Source organism: Anguilla rostrata, chromosome 8 (genome assembly GCF_018555375.3).
Source record: "Anguilla rostrata isolate EN2019 chromosome 8, ASM1855537v3, whole genome shotgun sequence".
NCBI classification, from domain to species: Eukaryota; Metazoa; Chordata; class Actinopteri; order Anguilliformes; family Anguillidae; genus Anguilla; species Anguilla rostrata.
Window position 1 is genome coordinate 3,577,443 of NC_057940.1, and position 21,190 is coordinate 3,598,632.

Below are 21,190 nucleotides of genomic sequence, written 5' to 3' on the forward strand. Positions count from 1 at the left end.
AAATGTTAAACCCGCCATGAAAACCCACCTTAGACTCCCGTTTCTGAACCCCGGGGAGATTAAAGGTATTAAGACTCTGTTCATAACTTTCACATTTTGATACCGGTTAGTGAGCTGAACTGGAGGGACAGAAAATGAGAGGCAGACAGCGAAAGAAGGAAAGAGAAAAGAGAGGGATAGAGGGATAGAGACAGTGAAAGAGGAATTGCGAAAAGAGAGGATTGGACTTTCCTACTTTTGAAAATAGAGAAGTATTACATGCACAGGAGAGACAGACAGACTTTTAAAGAGAGAGTGATTGTGCTCTTATTGCAGGTGTGTGTGTGTTGTGTTGTGTGCTGTGTTAGCACAGGAGAGCGTGTTTACAGCACCTTGCGAAACTGGACCAGTGTCTCTGGGCTGCGTTCACACAGCTCAGTGATGAGAACCACGGCTCCATGCAGAACTCCTACAGAGGGAGAGAGAGACATGGAGGGAGAGAGAGGGGGAGAAAGAGTGGGAAGGGGAATTCATTTAGAGATGATGGCCACAGCACTGACAGAGAGAGCGACAGACTATAAGAAACAGCACTGACAGAGGGACAGACTGTAAGAAACAGCACTGACAGAGGAACAGACTATAAGAAACAGCACTGTCAGAGCGACAGACTGTAAGAAACAACACTGACAGAGGGACAGACTGTTATCAACAGTACTGACAGAGGGGCAGACAGTAAGAAATAGCACTGACAGACAGAGCAACAGACTGTAAGAAACAGCACAGACAGACAGAGCAACAGACTGTAAGAAACAGCACTGACAGACAGTGACAGACTGTAAGAAACAGCACTGACAGACAGTGAAAGACTGTAATAAACAGCACTGACAGAGCGACAGACCGCAAGAAACAGCACTGACAGACAGAGCAACAGACCGTAAGAAACAGCACTGACAGACAATGACAGACTGTAATAAACAGCACTGACAGAGCGACAGACCACAAGAAACAGCACTGACAGACAGAGCGACAGACTGACCGTGGTTTTTCTCAGACAGCAGAGAGCGAGCAGATGGGGTGAAGAGCTCGCCCAGTTCTGGAACCTTCCTCACGATATGGACCGCACACAACGCTGCCTGTAACAGTGCAACCACCACCATCATCATCATCACCGTCATCATCATCACCATCATTATCATCGTCACCATCATCATCATCACCATCATTATCATCATCATCATCATCACCATCATCATCATCAATACCACCACCACCAATATCATCGTCATCATTACCATAATCATCATCATCATCATTATCATCATGAGGTCACAGTAATGAGTAGCGAGTAAGTGTAAGAGCGATAGATAGAGGTCACAGTAGACAATATTGAAAACGTGAACAAAGCAGTTAGTGATACTCAGTTGTACAGACAGTATGCGTGAGAGAAGGGCTCCAGTACTGACCTTCTTCTTGATGTAGGAGTTGGAGGCTCGCAGGAGCCTTTCGATCTCAGGAGCCAGGTCTCTGCACATCTCAGCCGAGCCCATGCAGGCCAGAGTGCACAGAGCCAGAGACTGCACATACTGACTGCTATGAGACAGGTCACTACCAGAGAGAGAGAGAGAGACAGCACGTACTGACTACTGAGAGACAGGTCACTGCCAGGGACAGAGAGAGACTGCACGTACTGACTGCTGTGAGACAGGTCACTGCCAGAAAGAGAAACAGTGATAAAGACAGACAGATTTGACTTCTAACAAGTCTGTAGTTGTTGAACTGTGGACTGTATACATATTTTAAGAATCAAGAAATTCTCATCTGGGCAGCATATTGCTTCCTGTATGCACTAGGTTTCACTGAAAATGCAAGAGATAAAGAGATAAAGTATGATGTGAAAACTGCCTGTATCATAATAAAGTGAGCATAATATCTCACTTCTCTATAAACTCGGGGGAAGAGTGTAATCTCTCACTTCTCTATAAACTCGGGGGAAGAGTGTAATCTCTCACTTCTCTACAGACACAGAGGAGAAGTGTAATCCCTCACTTCCCTACAGAGGCCTGCAGAAGGGGGGCAATCACTCACTTTTTAATGGAGTTGGTGATCAGCAGGCTGGCGTCCTGTTTCTCGTCCAGCAGCAACATGGCCCCCAGGTAGCCCACCCGCTTCTCGCTGTACCGCGGACTGGCAATCAGACGCACACACTCCATCTGAGGGAGAGTGAGGGAGAGGGGGGAGAGAGAAAGAGAGGGAGGGAGGGAGGGAGAAGGGAGGGAGGGAGGGAGGAGAGAGGGAGAGTGCAAGAGAGGGATGAACAGGGAGCAATGGAAAGACCGTGAGGGGGGAGGGAGAAAATAAATTAACATTAAAAAAATTTCACTGGTGCTAAATAATGTGATACAGGCACCACAACAGCTGCTGAAACTACTAAAAGGTCACCAGAACAACGTCACAGTCACCAGAACTATGACACAGTCACCACAACAACGACACAGTCACCAAAAAAACGACACAGTCACCAGAACAATGATACAGTCACCAGAACAATGACACAGTCACCAGAACAATGACACAGTCAGCAGAACACTGATAGAGTCACCACAACAATGACACAGTCACCAAAACAACACAGTCACCAGAACAATGACACAGTCACCAGAAGAACGTCAGTCACCAGAACAACGACAGTCACCAGAACAATGATACAGTCACCAAAACAACAACACAGTCACCAGAACAACACCACAGTCACCAGAACTATGACACAGTCACCAAAACAACGACACAGTCACCAGAACAATGATACAGTCACCAGAACAACGCCGCATTCACCAGAACAACGACACAGTCACCAGAACAACGACACAGTCACCAGAACAACGACACAGTCACCAGAACAACTTCACAGTCACCAGAACAATGACACAGTCACCAAAATAACGACACAGTCACCAGAACAATGATACAGTCACCACAACGACACAGTCAGCAGAACAATGATAGAGTCAGCACAACAATGACACAGTCACCAAAACAACACAGTCACCAGAACAATGACACAGTCACCACAAAAACGACACAGTCACCAGAAGAATGTCAGTCACCAGAACAACGACACAGTCATCAGAACAATGATACAGTCACGACAAAAATGACACAGTCACCAAAACAACAACACAGTCACCAGAACAACGACACAGTCACCACAAAAACGACACAGTCACCAGAAGAATGTCAGTCACCAAAACAACAACACAGTCACCAGAACAACGTCACAGTCACCACAACAACGTCACAGTCACCACAACAATGACACAGTCATGATAGCAACAACATTAGCGATGCCAAAACAAGACTTTTGTGCCAGAAAGCCAAAGCACAGGTGAACACAGGTGAGCGGCAGTCTCCACCCACCTGTCCAAAGTGGGCGGGGTAGCCCAGCATGTGCACGTAGAGCAGCTTCGCCAGGTTGTGAGAGCGCCCCCCGTTGTCCGCCTGGCGGAACTGCGCCCGTATGGCGGCGCACTCCCGCTGGATCACCCCCCGCTCCTCACCCTGAGTCCGAGCACTCCGGATCACCCGGATCATCTCCTGAAGCCGCACCGACGGAGACATGTCTGAGAGAGAGAGAGAGAGAGAGAGAGAAGAGAGAGGAGAGGGAGACAGGAGAGAGGGGGGTGGAGGGGGGGCGACAAGGGGAGAGGGAAAGAGAGAGAAGAGAGAGAAGAGAGAGAGGGGGCGACAGGGGGAGAGGGAAAGAGAGAGAAGAGAGACAGAGGGTGAGGGGAGAGAGAGGAGGGACGGGGGAGACGGGGAGACAGGGGGGAGAGGGAAAGAGGGGGGGTGAGGTGAGAAAGACAGGAGGGAGAAATGGGGGGAGACTTTAAATTCAAATTCAAATGTGCTTTATTTGCATGACAAGATACAAGACAAATGACGAGACATTATATCCTGCATGCATTGCATTGGCAAAATAACTTCTTTTTTTGTCACAACATTTAAAAAAAAGAGGAACCAAGCAGTTCATAATTTTTTCTTTTTCTTTTTTATTTGTGCGATATTGTATTTGCACTTTTTATATACATCAACGCTATGGCAAAACGAAAGTAGCTATCGTTGTCATATCAATAAATAAAAATTTTAATGAAAATGAACAGAATTTGGAGGAGAGACACAATATGAAAAAATATGATTCTGGGGACGGTGTCTAAAAAACTATGGCAGTGACGTGCTTCGTTTCGTTTTCTCACTGAACAACATTTAACATTAACACAACATAACTTATAGCTAGCATACGCCCGGGAAACACCCTTTGAAATGAATCACATCTAACGTACTTCCAACGGATAAGCATGATTACAGTTCAAGTGAAAAACCGGTTAAGTGAAATGATAATATATTTATCGGACATAAATAAAAAAAACGTCGCTATTTCCGGAAAGGCGGTGAGCTCGTGTTACACAGGCTCAACTTCCATATGACAGGTGTAGCGAACAGCACACCTGAGATGTCGCCACTTCCTTACAAATAACTGTGCGCGTTCATTGCATAAAAAGCAGAAACAGAGCCGTGGAATGTCTCCTCCGATCGTTTACTTTAGCTTGACAAACTAACTGGCTAGATTCCTTCGAGCTGTGTACACTGCCCGCGAGTAAAAAGGCTAGTATGGCTAACTTACCTGCGAGAGCCATTCAAGGCAATTTTGCATACACACGCTACGCTGGCTAGCTAACTCACGAGAGGAACTAACTTGTAAAATTATCGTTGCATATCCAGTTGTAGATCAGTAATGTTGCCAGCTAGGTACCTAACGTTAGCTACCGCCGTTTCGCTTGAATTATTATACAGCTAATGCACTGGTGCGGATAATGCAGAAAACCGGACCCCGACATTAGCGAGCTTGCTACAGCTGTCCATTGCTAGCATTAACATGGCTAGCTACACCGCCGTTGTCACTAGTGCTACGACAGGGAAAACACGTTCAACAACACCCTGTCAAACGAGGTTCGCGAACATTAAATGCACAACAAGTCCGACATTTCATCAATATTGCATCGGCTAAGGCTTACCTCGGAATAAAACGTTACGTGAACCAGCGACGTCTCTGTACACAATCGAAGGCACCGTTCTGTGCTTGCGGTCGACACTGTGAGGTGTCACCTAAATCACTGAGATGTTGTAGCTAACGTTAGCGTAGCCACCTAACGTTAGAGGTGAACTACTGACAGTACCACAAGGTGTAGATTCACCCGTTCCGATTGAACACAAACCACGGGACACTACTTCCGGTATCTGACACCTGACGACAGTGAGGCTCCGCCCCTCGTAAGGGAAAGACCTTTTACCTTTATTTCGCTGTCTGGGTCTACAAGTGGTCCTCTACTGTTTTATATATTTTCTTAGGTGTAATGTAATTTTAGATGTTGTGTTATATTTTGACAGATTTAGGTACACAGTATCTAAGGATCATTTTCATTTTAGATGTTTCAGCCTCAAATCGCTGTGATGATGAATTGTAAATGAAAAGCTAACTGTCATTCTCCTGATTAGTTTGTGATTGCGTCCCGTTGGCCTGTTTTGCCTATTCAGTGTGGCTGCTGGGTGCGTATCCATCTGTTGTGTGATGGTGTCAGTTGTATAACTGCATAACTTGTGTCTTTCATGTACTTTCTTGTCCATCATAGATCTCACGTTGTGTTACAGAGCAAAAAAATGTCAAACGTGTTTTGGCTGTCCAAGGGGTGCTCTCTGTTTTAGTATTGTGTGCATGTGCAGCCAAATTAATAATAGCCTCTTGGCTGGATGTGTAGCTTGGTGTGCACGCCTTGCGTGTGATCGGGCGCATGTGAAAAGCTTGCTTCGGTGTGACAAGATGCGGGTCTGGGAGACATGTGACATCACAAAGGCTGTTGCCATGGGAGCAGAGTCCAAGGAGGAAATGCCCTTGAATTTGGAAATGATGGGTTGAAACAAGAGACTGCATGCAGTCACATGCAGGCGAACGGAGACAGACAGTAGGACAGAGAGGGATAGAGATGGGGGGGGGGGGATGGGGTTGAAAGAGATATGTTTAAATAGAAACCCAAAGAGAGAAAACAGACGTACTGATGCTTACGCACTGATGCTCGCACACTGTAATGCTCACATTCATTCACACACACCCAGTCTCCCTCAATCTCTTCTTTTCTCTCCATCATTCTCTCCATCTCCCTCAAGGAAACACAAACACAACCAAGGAATTAATTCAGTTCTACAGTCTTTATTTCTTCAAATATACATTTATATTTTCGGTGGAAACTATATTTTTTAAAAATGTGCGTGACATAAAATAATTCCAGTGAAGAATGCTTCAGTGCAAAGTGTGTGTGCGCGTATGTACATGGTCATGTGTGCAATGGTGTGTGTGTGTGGGTGTGAAACAAAAAAAAAGTGTGAATGAGCTGGGCTAATTGGTAATACAGTCAGCTTTTACAAGCCAATAAAAAAACATAATAGAAAAATTAAGTAGTATACACATTGACTCCATAAAAACATCCATCTCTGTGAAAGCGATTCTGCGTCAAGTGTCCTGTGAAGAAAATACTTTAAAAGACATTCTCGGTATTGCAGCATTTCATGGAAGTATATACGTGCCAAAATTAACCAGTATATCATACAATGTCCAGAATCACTATCCAGCCACTACTCAAAGAAACAGGGTTTAAAAAAAAAATAAATAAAAAATACGGCAAACAGCATTTGGATTTTACTCAAGGCAAGTGTCTGATTGGGTAGGATGACTGCTGCGCAGTTCAGCTCAGAGAAGCATAGCTGAGCGGGACAAGCACGCAGCCATCGTTTCACTCAGGCAGCGAAGTTAGAGCCCTGATCTCAATCACGTCCAAGGGCCAGGAGTGCCGGTTTTCATCCTCCTTACCGGGCAGGTGTAATACAGTTGGCCATCGTCTGCTAAACCTGTCGCTCATACTAGGGGAAGAACCAGGCGACTTGGATTCAAGGGCTAGGTTTCAGCATCCCTGGTATAGAGAGGTAAGAAAGTGCACGGATCGGGTTAGTGAGGTTCAGATGCACTGGCGTACAGAGGAACAGGGTAGTGAGACTCGGATGGATATGGCTTAGATTTCACATTACCTGGACTAGAAGTTATTAAAAATGGCATGGAACCTGGATCATTGACGGAATAGCTCAGATCTGGGACAGAGGTGTAAAATGGAATCTAGGGGCTGACCTGTCTGCGGTTTTGTTGGTTTCCTTGCAATATCTGCCAATTAGAGGCTTGAAACAAGGCGTGTTAGATCTATGCGATCAATGATTAACATAGAAGAGCTAGCGCAGAGTAAACCCAAAAAGCAGGCAGACACTGCAGCCCTCCGGTTGTTTGGTTCCCTTGATCTGAGTCCTTACCAACAAGTGGAATCTTACTTACGCTGGCAAACCAGGTCCTTGGCCTTGATCTGGGCTACCAGAAGTGGACACCGTCTGTCTCTGTTTTGGAGTGTTCTCAGCACAAGTGTTAAATTTAAGTCATTGATTGGCTAAGGAATCCACACACATGCCCGATTCTACTTATCAAGGTATTGATTGAAGACCATGATTGGTTAATTAGTTGAATCAGGTGTCATATTGCTGGAATAAAATCAACAAACTAAATAATTTGCTAATTACCCAATCACAGTCCTCGTAGTGCCGGACTAAAACAATAACCTGCACCTACACCGGATCAGTATGGATACCCCTGTTCTATACAATCTGTGCCAATACACACAGACTTGCATGGATTGCATGTTTCCCAAATGCTCCGTTTCTATTGGCTGGCTAAAGTGCCTATATCAAGCGTACAGCATATCACAGTCACATGTTACAGTTTCTGCCCCCAAAGCACATCATCACTGATAAAACAGAAATACAAAACAAAACCACACGCCCCCGCAATCTGCATATTTAAACCGATTGTCAGTTCAAAATGCACAAAGTCATCAGTGCCCTGACAATCCGACAATACCGAGGGTCAAAGGTCAGGGGTTTGGCCTGAGCTGAGCTTTATGGACAGCTGTAAGTGTGCTGGAAGAATCGGAGTGTGTGAGGAAATGAGTGCTGTATCTTTCTCTCTTTCTCTCCCTCGTTCAGATATCTGGGATGAAGTTACTGCTGCACACACACTCCTCAAATTTTCCCAGTGCAGACATCAGTCTCCCTGCAAGACTGTCTGTATGGCTGTCTGTCTGTCAGCTGATCGACTGGTTGGTGTTTTTTGGGTGTTGGGTGGCATCAGATTTTGGTTTTGCATCTTTCGATTCCCTGTCAAAAGTAGGTGCCTGACCTGCGACTCAATACCACTGATCTCCTCAAAAAAAAAAAAAAAAGAATAAATATTCTGATACAGTCATTACAACAGTGCCACTGACATTATCATTAAGGCAATTTAAAAAAACAAAACAAGCCAGACCTACATTAGATAACATCCAGAAAGATTTCAGCTAAACAACATCCATACTGTCTCATACCTCTGCCTCCTATAATCTGAACATAAAGTTAGACCCTTGTGTTCACAATGGTTCACAATAAAACAATTATTACTTTAAAATAACATTAAAAAAAAAAGAAAAATAATTATAATAAAAACAACTGTGAGGGCAGTGTACATCTTCCCCTTGGGTGGGGTGGGGTGGGGGGGGGGGTTGTTTGGAATATCACATGGTAAAAAAAGAAAACAGAGGATCTGAAGCTAAAACACATAATAAAATTAGATCTAATTTGAGGAGGTAAAAACTATGCTGGCAGTCTGTGACTGGGTTAGATTCTCTTCAGGGTGGGTTGGGACAGGGGTGGGGGTGTGTGTGGTGTGTGGGGCAGGGGAAGGGGGATTAATACCCTGAAATGGGGCAGGAGACGCAGCGGACATAGGCTCTGCTTCCACCACACAGCTGGGATATGCTACCTCGGTGATCAGACTAATTTGAGAGTCTTGACCTGTGAGCGTGTGTCCATCGATGCGCCTGCCTGCATTAAGAGAAATTCAGTGCAGTCTCCTCTACCCTGCAGAGGTCTCCTATCATTAAAAGCGCTTTTCCCACATCAGCCAGTAGATGGCAGCAATAAATCAATTATAAGAGTGCATGTGTATATGCATGCGTGTGCGCGTGTGTGTACGTGTATGTGACATTCTCTCTCAGTTCAGCATCCTGCTGCTCCACCATCCTCCTCTGCAAGAAGGGATCGCTCCTCCTTCTTTCCATCCTTCTCTCCTTCCCTCTCTCCCTCCCTGGCCTTAGACCCCTCCGGATACACCACCACACAGAACTTCTGCCCCACATACGTCATCTTATCTGCAGAGAGAGAGAGAGAGAGAAGAGGGAGGGAGGAGTGAGGGAGGAAGGGAGAGAGTGTGGGAGAGAAGGAAGGGGGGTGAGGGGGAAAGAGGGAGTGAGATGAATAAGGGAAGAGGAGAGAAAGGAGAGAGAGAGAACAGATAGCGTTGTGGTGCAGACAGAGAAAGAGAGAACAGACAGCGTTGTGGTGCAGACAGACAGAGAGAACAGACAGCGTTGTGGTGCAGACGGACAGAGAGAACAGACAGCGTTGTGGTACAGACAGACAGAGAGAACAGACAGCGTTGTGGTGCAGACAGACAGAGAGAACAGACAGCGTTGTGGTGCAGACAGACAGAGAGAACAGACAGCGTTGTGGTGCAGACAGACAGAGAGAACAGACAGCGTTGTGGTGCAGACAGAGAGAGAGAACAGACAGCGTTGTGGTGCAGACGAGAGAGAACAGACAGCGTTGTGGTGCAGACAGACAGAGAGAACAGACAGCGTTGTGGTGCAGACAGACGGAGAGAACAGACAGCGTTGTGGTGCAGACAGAGAGAGAACAGACAGCGTTGTGGTGCAGACAGACGGAGAGAACAGACAGCGTTGTGGTGCAGACAGACGGAGAGAACAGACAGCGTTGTGGTGCAGGTGAGAGCGCGTGCCGATGCCGTGGCGGGCCTCGTACCGATGAAGGCGTTGAAGCATTGCGGCTTGTTGTCCCAGCGCACGCCCAGGAAGTAGACGGGCACGCCGGTCAGCATGATGGCCAGGCCGATGCCGCACACCACCGGGTCAGAGTACAGAGAGAAGACCAGCAGGAAGGCCCAGAACAGCAGGTACACCACCGGCCAGAGCAGGCTCACCTGAGAGAGAGAGAGAGAGAGAGAGGGAGGGGTACACCTGAGCACTGCTGCACACCTCAACACTGCTACACACCTGAGCACATCTTGATATGGCTGTACACCTGAACACAGCCATACACCAGAGCACCTTGACCACACCCGATTACCCCCACGAACCTGCACTGCCACACACCTGAATGAACGCATAAAACTTTACCGCACAGCCCTGAGGAACACCACAAGCTCTACACTTCAGGCGTGTTGCCGTGGAAACGGTGCCTCTGTTCTAATTTCGGCACGCGGCTGCAGAACAATGACGAGGTCACAGAGAGATGACCCCAGAGTGCAGTAATGGACTCCAGCCAGAGAGCCCTTGAGCGTTCTCCTCATAGAAGCACCAATTGCAGACAGGCATTCAAAAGCTCCGCCCCAAGATTGGTTACATTTTTGACGGAATTCGGTGAAAGTTCCATCAGCAGCTTCGGACCAATGACGTTACAGCGCGTGCACCCGCCCCAGAGACGGTGCGGAGTTACCCCCTGCCTGAGGCTGACCTTGATTGGCCGATGCATTTCGGGCTGTCTGATGCGCAGCACGATCTGCCCGGCGACAGTGACTCCATAGAAGAGGTAGTTGATGAAGCCCACGTAGTTGATGAGGGTGTAAATATCACTGGTGCACAGCATGAGGAGGGTGGACAAGCACTGCACAACAGAAACATCACAGAATTTAAAAGTAGAACCACTACAGGTGCCAGAACATTTACAGAGTGTAAAAACAGGAGCCAGAACTTTCACCAGAGTACGAGAGCTTGAGTGTGATACAGAACCTACACCGCACACGCACCGCTACACGCACACGCACAGACGCACGGCACACGCACACGAAGCACATGCCATGCACACATGCACACATGCACACATGCACACATGCACACATGCACACGCACATGCAAGGGATGGAAAAAGAGGGGGGGGGGGGGTGAGACTCACTGTGAAGAGCAGGGCTGGGATTGGGGTGCAGCGTTTGACATGGATCATCGCCAAGAGGCTGGGGAGGTGACCCTCTCTGGCACCTGCAAAAAACAACCTGAGAGAGAGACGGAGCGAGAGGGAGAGAGAGAGAGAGTGAACGAGAGAGAGAGCATGAGAGAGAAAGAGAGGGGAGAGAGATCAATACACTAGTTACATTTATGTTTCTTTGCTCTTCATTCACTCCGTGACAACGTAACTGCACTGTACACATGCCTGTGTGCATTTGCTAATTGGAAGTGAAAACTGAGATTAAATCGACTGAGACGGTGTCGGTGTACATGTTCTTGTGCTCCTAGAGCAGGCAACGTGGCCCAGCAGTTTGTGTATCGCACGTCTTCTGTCCCTCTTCTGGTTTAATGTGCCAATAAAGCACCATGACTTTAAGTCAGTGCTGGAAAAGGCAGTGGGACAGAGAGGATGTCCAGGTCACCTTAGTTTTCGGAAACAGAAAGAGAGGGACAGGCGGAGGAGTGTACTGACCGGGACGAGGTGAACAGGGAGCCGTTGACCCCTCCGAAAGTTGAGAGAGCGACAGAGATGGGCATGATCACGCCACACCCCTTCCAAGTCAGGGGGACAAGAGAAGAGAGTAGGTACACACACCACAACACACGCACACTATCCTACTTTACCCAGCAACTCTCCAACGTGAGGGTGGGGAGAGAAAGAGATAGAGAGTTAGAGATTACACACACACACACAAACACACAACACACTATCCTACTTCACCCCCAGCAACTTCTCCCCGAACGTCGGAGAGGGAGAGATTAAACACTCAGTCACCTCATGGCCAACACACACTACAGGATTTTCAGTCAAGATCTTCACCTCCTATGGTCCCCCCCCCTCCCCTCCCCTCCCCTCACCACAGCGACGGCGTTGGAGGCCAGCAGCTCCTGGGGGCTCATTGCAGTGACGTAGGCGATGTTGGCGAAGACGTACACAAAGGTCACCAGCGGGATGGAGATGAAGATGGCCCGAGGAAGATTACTGAGACACAGCGAGGGATCTGTTATGCATGCCTTACACACACACACACACACACACGTTATGAATGCATTATAAATGCATTATACGCACATTATAAACGCATTAGAAACATATTAGACATGCCTTATACACACACATTATAAATGCCTCCAGGACTGGAGTTAAACCCGCAGGCGCTGTGGCCCTCCAGGACTGGAGTTAAACCCGCAGACACTGCGGCCCTCCAGGACTGGAGTTAAACCCGCAGACACTGCGGCCCTCCAGGGACTGGAGTTAAACCCGCAGACACTGCGGCCCTCCAGGACTGGAGTTAAACCCGCAGACACTGCGGCCCTCCAGGGACTGGAGTTAAACCCGCAGACACTGCGGCCCTCCAGGGACTGGAGTTAAACCCGCAGACACTGCGGCCCTCCAGGGACTGGAGTAAACCCGCAGACACTGCGGCCTCCGGGATGGAGTAAACCCAGACACTGCGGCCCTCCAGGGACTGGAGTTAAACCCGCAGACACTGCGGCCCTCCAGGGACTGGAGTTAAACCCGCAGACACTGCGGCCCTCCAGGACTGGAGTTAAACCCGCAGACACTGCGGCCCTCCAGGGACTGGAGTTAAACCCGCAGACACTGCGGCCCTCCAGGACTGGAGTTAAACCCGCAGACACTGCGGCCCTCCAGGACTGGAGTTAAACCCGCAGACACTGCGGCCCTCCAGGGACTGGAGTTAAACCCGCAGACACTGCGGCCCTCCAGGACTGGAGTTAAACCTGCAGACACTGCGGCCCTCCCGGGCAGGACTGGAGCTGGACACCCCTGGTTTAGATCATGTGACGCTAGCGGCTGCGGGCGATTGGTGCTCACACGTGAGGGTCGACCAGCTCCTCGGTGACGTAGTTCAGGAAGTTCCAGCCGCCGTAGGCGAAGGATCCCTGGAGGAAGGCCAGGGCGACCATCCCCACGTCGTACTCCTGGAAACTCTCAAACGCGTGGGCCGGCTCCAGCCAGTAATACTGGCCTGAGAGAGAGAGAGAGAGAGAGAGGGAGAGAGAGAGGGAGGGAGAGAGACAGAGAGAGAGAGAGAGCAGAGAGGGAGAGTGAGAGAGAGAGACAGATTGACATTGTACTGACAGAAACAGAACTGTATTGTTCTTATTATTATTATTAACAATAATAATCAGCATCCTCTTTTTCATCCCCCTTTGTTCGACACTGCTCTTGTTGTCATGTGTTGTCAGGTGTACAGGTGGGGTTAAGGCAGGTGCGAGGGCGGGGACAGGGCAGGTGCGTGGGCGGGGCCAGGGCAGGTGCGTGGGCGGGGCCTACCTTTGCAGACCTGCACAATGCCCATGACGATGATGAGCGCCAGAGCCAGCAGCTTTCCGGCCGTGAAGACGTCCTGCACCCTCGTGGCCCACCGCACACTGGAGCAGTTCACCCAGGTCAACAGCACTGCGAGGGTGAGAGACATTCACACTGTGCTGAGCGAGAGAGGGCGAGAGACATTCACACCGTACTGGGCGAGAGACATTCACACTGTGCCGAGCGAGAGAGGGCGAGAGACATTCACACTTCACTGAGAGAGAGAGGGCGAGAGACATTTACACTGTGCTGAGCGAGAGGGCGAGAGACATTTACACTGTGCTGAGCGAGAGGGCAAGAGACATTAACGCTGTACTGGGTGAGAGACATTCACACTGTGCTGAGCGAGAGACATTTACACTGTACTGAGTGAGAGGGGGCAAGAGACATTAACACAGTGCTGAGCGAGAGACATTTACTGTGTGAAATTTGGGTGCTCAGGTGGGCGCTTTCAAACCTGCCCCGTCTCCTCTCTGTCACACCCCCTCTCTCACAGGCTCCGTTCATGGCCCCCCCCCCGGCCCCCCGCCCCCGCTGCCCGCCCCCGCCCCGCCCCGCCCCGCCCCGCCCCGCCCTGCCCCGCCACACTCACGCAGGCAGACAGCAGCCAGCAGGCGGAGCCCGCCGTCAGGAGGGAGGCAGGTGGGGAACAGCGGCTGCAGGACATAGTTGGAGAAGGTCAGCGCGATCACTGCCTGATTGGTTGGGTAGATCACGAGCACGGCGATCCAGAGACGCAAAAACCTGGCAATCACAGAAAAAGGGGGGGGGGGCAGTCAGTTAGCACAGAACGTGGGGGGGGGGGGTGGGTGTTCTGAACACAGACCGAGAAAGGGAGAGATGTCAGTGACCATGAAAACAGACAGGGTGGGGCTAGTGACCATAGAAAGACAGGGGGTGGGGCTAGTGACCATAGAAACACAAGGCGATGGGTGAATGACCATAGAAACACAAGGGGTGGGGCTAGTTGCCAATAGAAACACAGGGGGATGGGTGAACGACCATAGAAAGACAGGGGGTGGGGCTAGTGACCATAGAAACACAGGGGGATGGGTGAATGACCATAGAAACACAGGGGGTGGAGGTAGTAACCATAGAAACACAGGGGGATGGCGGAGTGACCATTAAAAAACTAGGTGCGGCGCTGGTGAGCACTAGACTGGTTTGCGGTTCTCCTTGGCAAGCGCTGCATTGGAACGGTTGCACTAGGATATGTGCGAAAGGAACCATCCTCTCGTACTCTGCTCATGAAGACATGAGACTTTGGGGCTGAACTGTACACTGTTGTAAAACAAAAGGTAAACGTGGAAATAAGCACAGGCCACTAATAAAGATAACATAATACTATACTACCTCTTACTTATATAGCACCTTTCGAGCATAGAGCCCAAAGTGCTTTCCAGGACAGGTGAAAGAATAAGGTATAAAATTACAACACACGGGATACAATAAATGCTCATAAAAGAGAAGAACGAACAGCAAACAAAAACAGCAGTATACAAAATGGCACCAATAAAACAGAAAGAATAAAAGAGGGAGGAGGGAGAGGAACAGGCACAGCACGCACTCCGCAGACTGTAAGAGAACACAGTTCCCACACACGCAGGCATTCCTGCTCTGTGACATCATTCAGTATCACAGACCGGGGGGGGGGGGGGGGGTGTAGTGATGCAGTATGGGGGGGAGGGGTGTTACAGACAGGAGAGGGGCCTTTGTGTGTGCGTGTGTGTGCGTCTGTGTGAATCTGTGGAGCTTGTTTTGTGTTTCGGAGCAGACACACTCTTAAACCCTCATCGCTGACTATGTAACAGTGTATCTGTGTAACACCTCAATGCGATGTGTAACACCGTAACTGTGTAACAGCCCAATGCGATGTGTAACAGCCCAATGCGATGTGTAACAGTGTATCTGTGTAACAGCCCAATGCGATGTGTAACAGCGTATCTGTGTAACAGCCCAATGAGATGTGTAACAGCCTATCTGTGTAACAGCCCAATGCGATGTGTAACAGTGTATCTGTGTAACAGCCCAATGCGATGTGTAACAGTGTATCTGTCGGGGTCCCCGCTCCCTCTCACCCCGCCAGTCCACCGAAGATGTCCTTGACGTAGGAGTAGTCCCCTCCAGATTTGGGGATGGTGACCCCGAGCTCGGCGTAGCACAGCGCCCCGATGGCGGTGATGACCCCCGTGACGATCCACACAATCAGCGCCAGGCCCACCGAGCTGGCGTACTCCAGAACCCCCTTCGGGCTCACGAAGATCCCCGACCCAATGATGTTACCTGTGGGGGGAGAGAGAGGGAGGAAGGGCGAGAGGGAGGGAGGGAGAGAGGATGAGAGAGAGAGGGAGGGAGTGACACATCAAAGAGAATGGGTCACCTCCCATCCCAGAGTCCAATCAAAATCCCCAGCCTGGCTCTCTCAGCCAATCACTTAGAGGTAGGAGAGAGGGAGACAGAGCAGTAAAGGTCCCATGCATCTAAGAGTCCCGCTCAGATCAGAACTGTGTAAGCAGGCAAGATAAGACCCTCAAATATGTTTCTGTAGTTAACATAAACACAAACAAACACACAGATGCACACACAAACAAACACAAACAAACACACAGACGCACATATAAACAGGAACAGGCACGTGCACATGTGCAGGTTTTTGCCGTTTGATCGCACTTTGCTTCAGCCCTGTGTGGCGCCGACGCGGGGCGGGAGGGCCGAGTCTGCAGTACGCACGCACTTCCTGCCTCCGTGCTTTTCACTTCCCGTTGAGTGAACCACGCTCTGGCAGAGCCTCGCTCATGAAAGTGTTGACACTGCTACCGCAGAAACAGAACAGCAAAGGTTCCACCCGTCTAAGAGTTCAGCTCAGATCACATCTGCGTGAGCAGGCTAGAGAAGACGCATTGAAATGTGTTTCTGTAGACTACAGCCGCATAAAACCATGGGCAACAAATTAAGTGGATTTTCCACAACAACGAGTTATGAGTTGGTTGACCGGATCCGTCCCCCCTTAAAACTCTGGACTTGAAAATTAGATGTGTTGAGTGTCCGAGAGCACAGCGGCCATTGTCAGACATAACTGCCGTACAAAACTGCTGTACTCGTCGCTGTTAAATGAGCTTGCCTTGTCAAAGGTGCAGCTCCCTGACGGCCATTGGAATACAGCTCTATATTTTCAAAGAATCACCTCTCCATCCTGGCGATTGCTGTTCCACAACAGTAGCTCACACTGAAAAATAAACTATTCCGGAAACACTCAAAAACCATCTTATCCCCTGATGATTTTTTGCTATGTACTGGCCTTAAGAGTAACGCTGGACTGCACCCAGTAGGAAATCAGCATAAGACCACCTCACAACCTTTCCTCCCATTCAGAAGAGCCTCTCCGCATCCGACTCCACAACCTCAGGCCTCCATTTTGGCTCAAGCGGCTTCCCATAGAAATACCTTGCAGCACAGATGCAAGAGCTGGACCACAGAAACTCCTCCGCAAACCCAACCAGAATATCAAGCTGTCCTCCACTGAACACCTGCACAGCTACTTCCAGTCTTTAGATAGGGCTGGTCTTCACGGCACAAGCACAGGCGCACACTAACTGGACTAAACCTAGCGGTTCTAGCTAAAATAAATTTGAAACGGCAGTTGGGGCTGATGCAGTATGTGCTTCTGATCAGTGCAGCTGTCGCTGAGCGACCGTATTTGACGCTACGGTAAACGTTCCGCTGCGGTTGGGCCGAAGAGGTCGATCTACCCCACGCGGCAGACGCAGGGCGTGGCCTTCCCGCTGGCTCAGCAGGAACCGGACCGGAGCTTCATCGACCTGGTTCGGAACGTCGGGCCTCGCGCCAGCAGAAGCCTGGAGCCTCGCCAGGACGCAGCGCCGCACCACCGCGGTCGGAGCCAATCACGCGCCAGCCAGGCCCCCGTGGACAAAGCAGCACGCCGGCTAACGCTGACAGACAGTGCCACACACTCCCATGTCACACTGGGCTCCGGGTACATTAAAGTAAACATTCAAAACTACATTTCCCAGCATGCCCGAAATGGAAACGTACACATTTTAGTGTGGCAGCCAGTACCTCAGCATTATTCTACATTTTATTGCTGTAATAATAGGGGCGACATAGCTCAGGAGGTAAGACCGATTGTCTGGCAGTCGGAGGGTTGCCGGTTCAAACCCCGCCCTGGGCGTGTCGAAGTGTCCTTGAGCAAGACACCTAACCCCTAACCTCTAACTGCTCTGGCGAATGAGAGGCATCAATTGTAAAGCGCTTTGGATAAAAGCGCTATATAAATGCAGTCCATTTACCATTTACCAATATCCATGTTTAATAAACAGTGTGCTTTCCCGGTTTGCATTGGGCTTGCGTGCTCCTAGCCTGGTGATGAGGATGTGGGCCACAAAGGTAGGTCCCGGGCAAGATTAGGCCGACCAAACCCAAAAGATGGGCAGAGCCACCATTATGCCACCAGTGTCTCACTTATCTGAACCCATCAATGTAGAGGTGTGGAGAGCAAACCCTTGCGATTGGTTCAGAAAAAGTAACTGACAGCTCATTAGAGGTCTAGCCATCATGGCGATTCAAGAAAACTCACTGTTTTTCCTACCACTGCTCAACTTTTCAAATGCTAACATTAAACCGAGGTCCCAACTCACTGTGGTCATTAAAGACCTTGTGACACATCAAAGAGAATGGGTCACCTCCCTTCCCAGTGTCCAATCAAAATCCCCAGCCTGGCTCTCTCAGCCAATCACTTAGCAGTAGACAGTAAATCCAATTATGGTGAGAGAAGCCTGTGGGAGATCATGTGTAGTCTGTGTGGAAGAGCAGCCAACAGGCATCCGGAGATTACATTACAGGCATTTAGCAGACACTCATCCACAGCGACTCACACAACTGCACAGCAGAAGACTTCGCCAGTCTCACGGGCAGAGTCAGGTGGTAAGGTCAAGGGGCATAAAACCCGCAGTTCCCACGTGTGAGAGAGGGAACCACCATGGCTGAGGCGGGATTGAACCCTGGTTGGGGGGTGGTCAAGGCATGAAAATTAAGGGGGGGGTGACTCAGGGGGGAGCAGTCTGTGCTTGCCCTGCCCCCCACCACATCCATGCTCCAGCAGCATACTATGCAATGCCCTGGCCCCTGAAGGGCATTCTGGGTAACTCACGATTCCAAAGCCAAACAATGATACCACTGATGGACAACCTAGTCTCACGTAACCAAATTCTCACAACCATAATAGCTAGTCTCGGGACCAATTCATGTGATTATATTGGGGGTGACATGTCTCCCTGGCTCCACCCCCAAACCTACATGGCTGGGACCCATCCCTGATCCAGAACTGTAGGGCAGTGGTTAGAGCAGCAGTGTGTGGATTCAGGTGCAAATGTGTTTTTCTTGCAGAAGACACACTTCTGCCAGGGTAATGTAATTAGACCGGGCACCGTTTCACCTGGATGCGGGTCATGTTACCGTTGCTAGGGAAGAATACAGGAACTTACCAACTATAATGCCACAGGCGCTCACGAGACCGATCTCTTTCTTCAGAGCCACCCCGGAGCTTTCCGTGCCCTTGTTGCAGTCGGACTCGCCATCCCCGTCCACCGCAGTTGCCTTCCCCCTCTGTCTTGGACCGTCCGACATCTGGCTAGTTCAGTCGCGCCAGGTCTTGAGAACGATGACGTCAAGCGCAGTGCCGAGCTAGACGCTGCAAAGTCCCGAGCTGGACCAGCTCTGTGGCCGCTTTGGAGCGGTGGACGGCACGAAGCTGTGACGGTCTGTACAAATTGTGTCAAAAGCAAGCAACGTCGCCCCTAAGCGCATTCTCCGTGTAGTTTCGATTACATCGGTCCATTCATGACCAACTGCAAAATGGACTTCAATGATGTTGGATGTGTTATTCACCAATGAGCACAAAGTTAGCTTGCAGAACGCCTTTGAGTAAAACGAAGTTAGGCAGTTTAATTGGGTTGTTGGCGGAAAAAAATGTAAACACGTGACCCTTTCCCCAGTCAGGGGTATACCACAGCTGGCCAAGGTGGGATCTCGAAGTGGTTTATCAAGCGGGGTTTCGGAAGGCAGCTATTGGCTGATTGCAGCATAGGCGTTTCACGGATGTTTCCGAAGAAACAAAGGCACCACTAAGGTCAAAACGATGCCTGCACGTTTTAGGAGTAACCTGTATTTAGATTATGGTTATATTATTAGAAACGAATGCAACAGTGCAGTATTAATATTTTAACACAGTGGGCTTGCTGAACCGCGTTCCGCACCGACCGTACCTGAGGTAACAGTGAACAGTTGGTAGCTAAAATATGAGTAACACGAAAAAGCTAAACACTAAAATAGCAATATGTTATCATAGTATGATAAATCTTACCTTGATAAAAAGAACGATGCGCGAGTACACTCATCGCGTGGTCGACGAAACAATAGTTCGACAAAAAATTACAGCAAAAGCAGAAGGCGCTGTTTCCGTTGTTTTAGAAAACGAAAACTAACCGATTTTATCTAGTTTTGTTCCATAGTTATTGCTGAATGAATATAATCGCCCGCAAGGCACTGACAAAGCAAATTTGCTGATGTAGCGCAAGCTAGTCGTGGATTTTTTTTAAATGTGAAAATAACCTACTCAGTGTACTGTCTGTTTTTCTTCGTAATACTCGTTACCACGGTAATGTTGATTTCCCTCAAAAGCGGAAATGAATCAACCGTCGCTGCACTGTTTGCATATCAACAGAATGAGAGCTTTCCATTTACTCTGGACTTCTGTGTGACAGCTTGTTTTGCGGTGTCAAATGTACAACCGGTCAGTCACACACAGACGTGCAGGAATAAACCAGCATCCTTCCCGCACGGAATTGGGACGATTATTTCAAATGATCCAGGCCAGCTAACGCTGGTATCTACCGTTTATCCACAAACCGTTTAGAACAAAAAAACTACAGTAGTCGGCCTAATAACAAATGTATCCACTCGAGTCTCACCAGTGACGCTGGCGAGATAAATTTAGCTTAAGCACCTTGTCTCCCTCTCTTTATTCCTACAGCTACGTATACAAGCGCCTCCCCCTGTCTCGCGCCCCATCCCCTTCTCAGTAGCCACCCCCCCCCCCGCAACTCACAGACCAGACTGATGTCAACATGATGTAACAAACGGAAACTAGTCACACTCCCCATACAATGCTCTCTCACACACACTCTCTGTCGTTTCCCTCACACGCAAACTCACACACTTTCACACTCTCAGACACACACACACACACAACAAAGGCTGTGTTATATTATGTATACTTGCATTCTGTATACTTCTGTGTACTGTAATACAGTGGTTCTCAAACTCTGTCCCGCGGGCCTCTGTGTATGCTTGTTTTCGTTCCAACCACAATTGCAATCCCAGAATTTTAACAAGCTGAAAATTTTTCTTGATTAGGTGCTTTCATGTTTTAGAGCAGGGGTCCCCAATTTTATTCAGAAAGGGCCAGTGTGGGTGTCAGCTCTTGTTTCAACCAAGAGTCACACCTGATTCTACTAATCAACCTCTAGAGTCTTTGCTGACCACCTTGATTAGTATAATCAGGCATGTTACTGCTTGATTGAAACATGAAAGCACCTAATCAAGGAAAATTAACAGCTTGTTAAAATTCTGGGATTGCAATTGTGCTTGGAAAAAAACCAGCATA

At 49.1% G+C, this 21,190-nt stretch overlaps 2 protein-coding genes across 2 annotated transcripts in view; both read right to left on the minus strand.

Moving 5' to 3' along the window:
• Window positions 1–5,281, minus strand: part of ap1g2 (adaptor related protein complex 1 subunit gamma 2) — a 16,493-nt gene extending 11,212 nt beyond the window's left edge. Inside the window, exons 1-6 of the mRNA XM_064345829.1 lie at window positions 5,049–5,281; window positions 3,394–3,596; window positions 2,065–2,189; window positions 1,443–1,584; window positions 1,016–1,112; window positions 372–448 (exon numbers count right to left, since the gene is read on the minus strand). Of these exons, the coding sequence (XP_064201899.1) occupies window positions 372–448; window positions 1,016–1,112; window positions 1,443–1,584; window positions 2,065–2,189; window positions 3,394–3,594 (642 nt within the window). The 5' untranslated portion in view covers window positions 3,595–3,596; window positions 5,049–5,281. The remainder of the gene's footprint in view (window positions 1–371; window positions 449–1,015; window positions 1,113–1,442; window positions 1,585–2,064; window positions 2,190–3,393; window positions 3,597–5,048) is intronic.
• A 2,665-nt stretch (window positions 5,282–7,946) lies between these two features.
• Window positions 7,947–20,578, minus strand: slc7a8b (solute carrier family 7 member 8b). Its single transcript, XM_064345888.1, is given in 12 exon segments — window positions 7,947–9,305; window positions 9,976–10,153; window positions 10,687–10,836; window positions 11,125–11,221; window positions 11,647–11,726; window positions 11,896–11,999; window positions 12,002–12,156; window positions 13,012–13,165; window positions 13,474–13,599; window positions 14,102–14,253; window positions 15,588–15,792; window positions 19,011–20,578. Coding segments are annotated over 12 exon segments (1,695 nt in total). The 5' UTR covers window positions 19,153–20,578; the 3' UTR covers window positions 7,947–9,153.
• Between the last annotated feature and the right edge of the window lie 612 nt (window positions 20,579–21,190).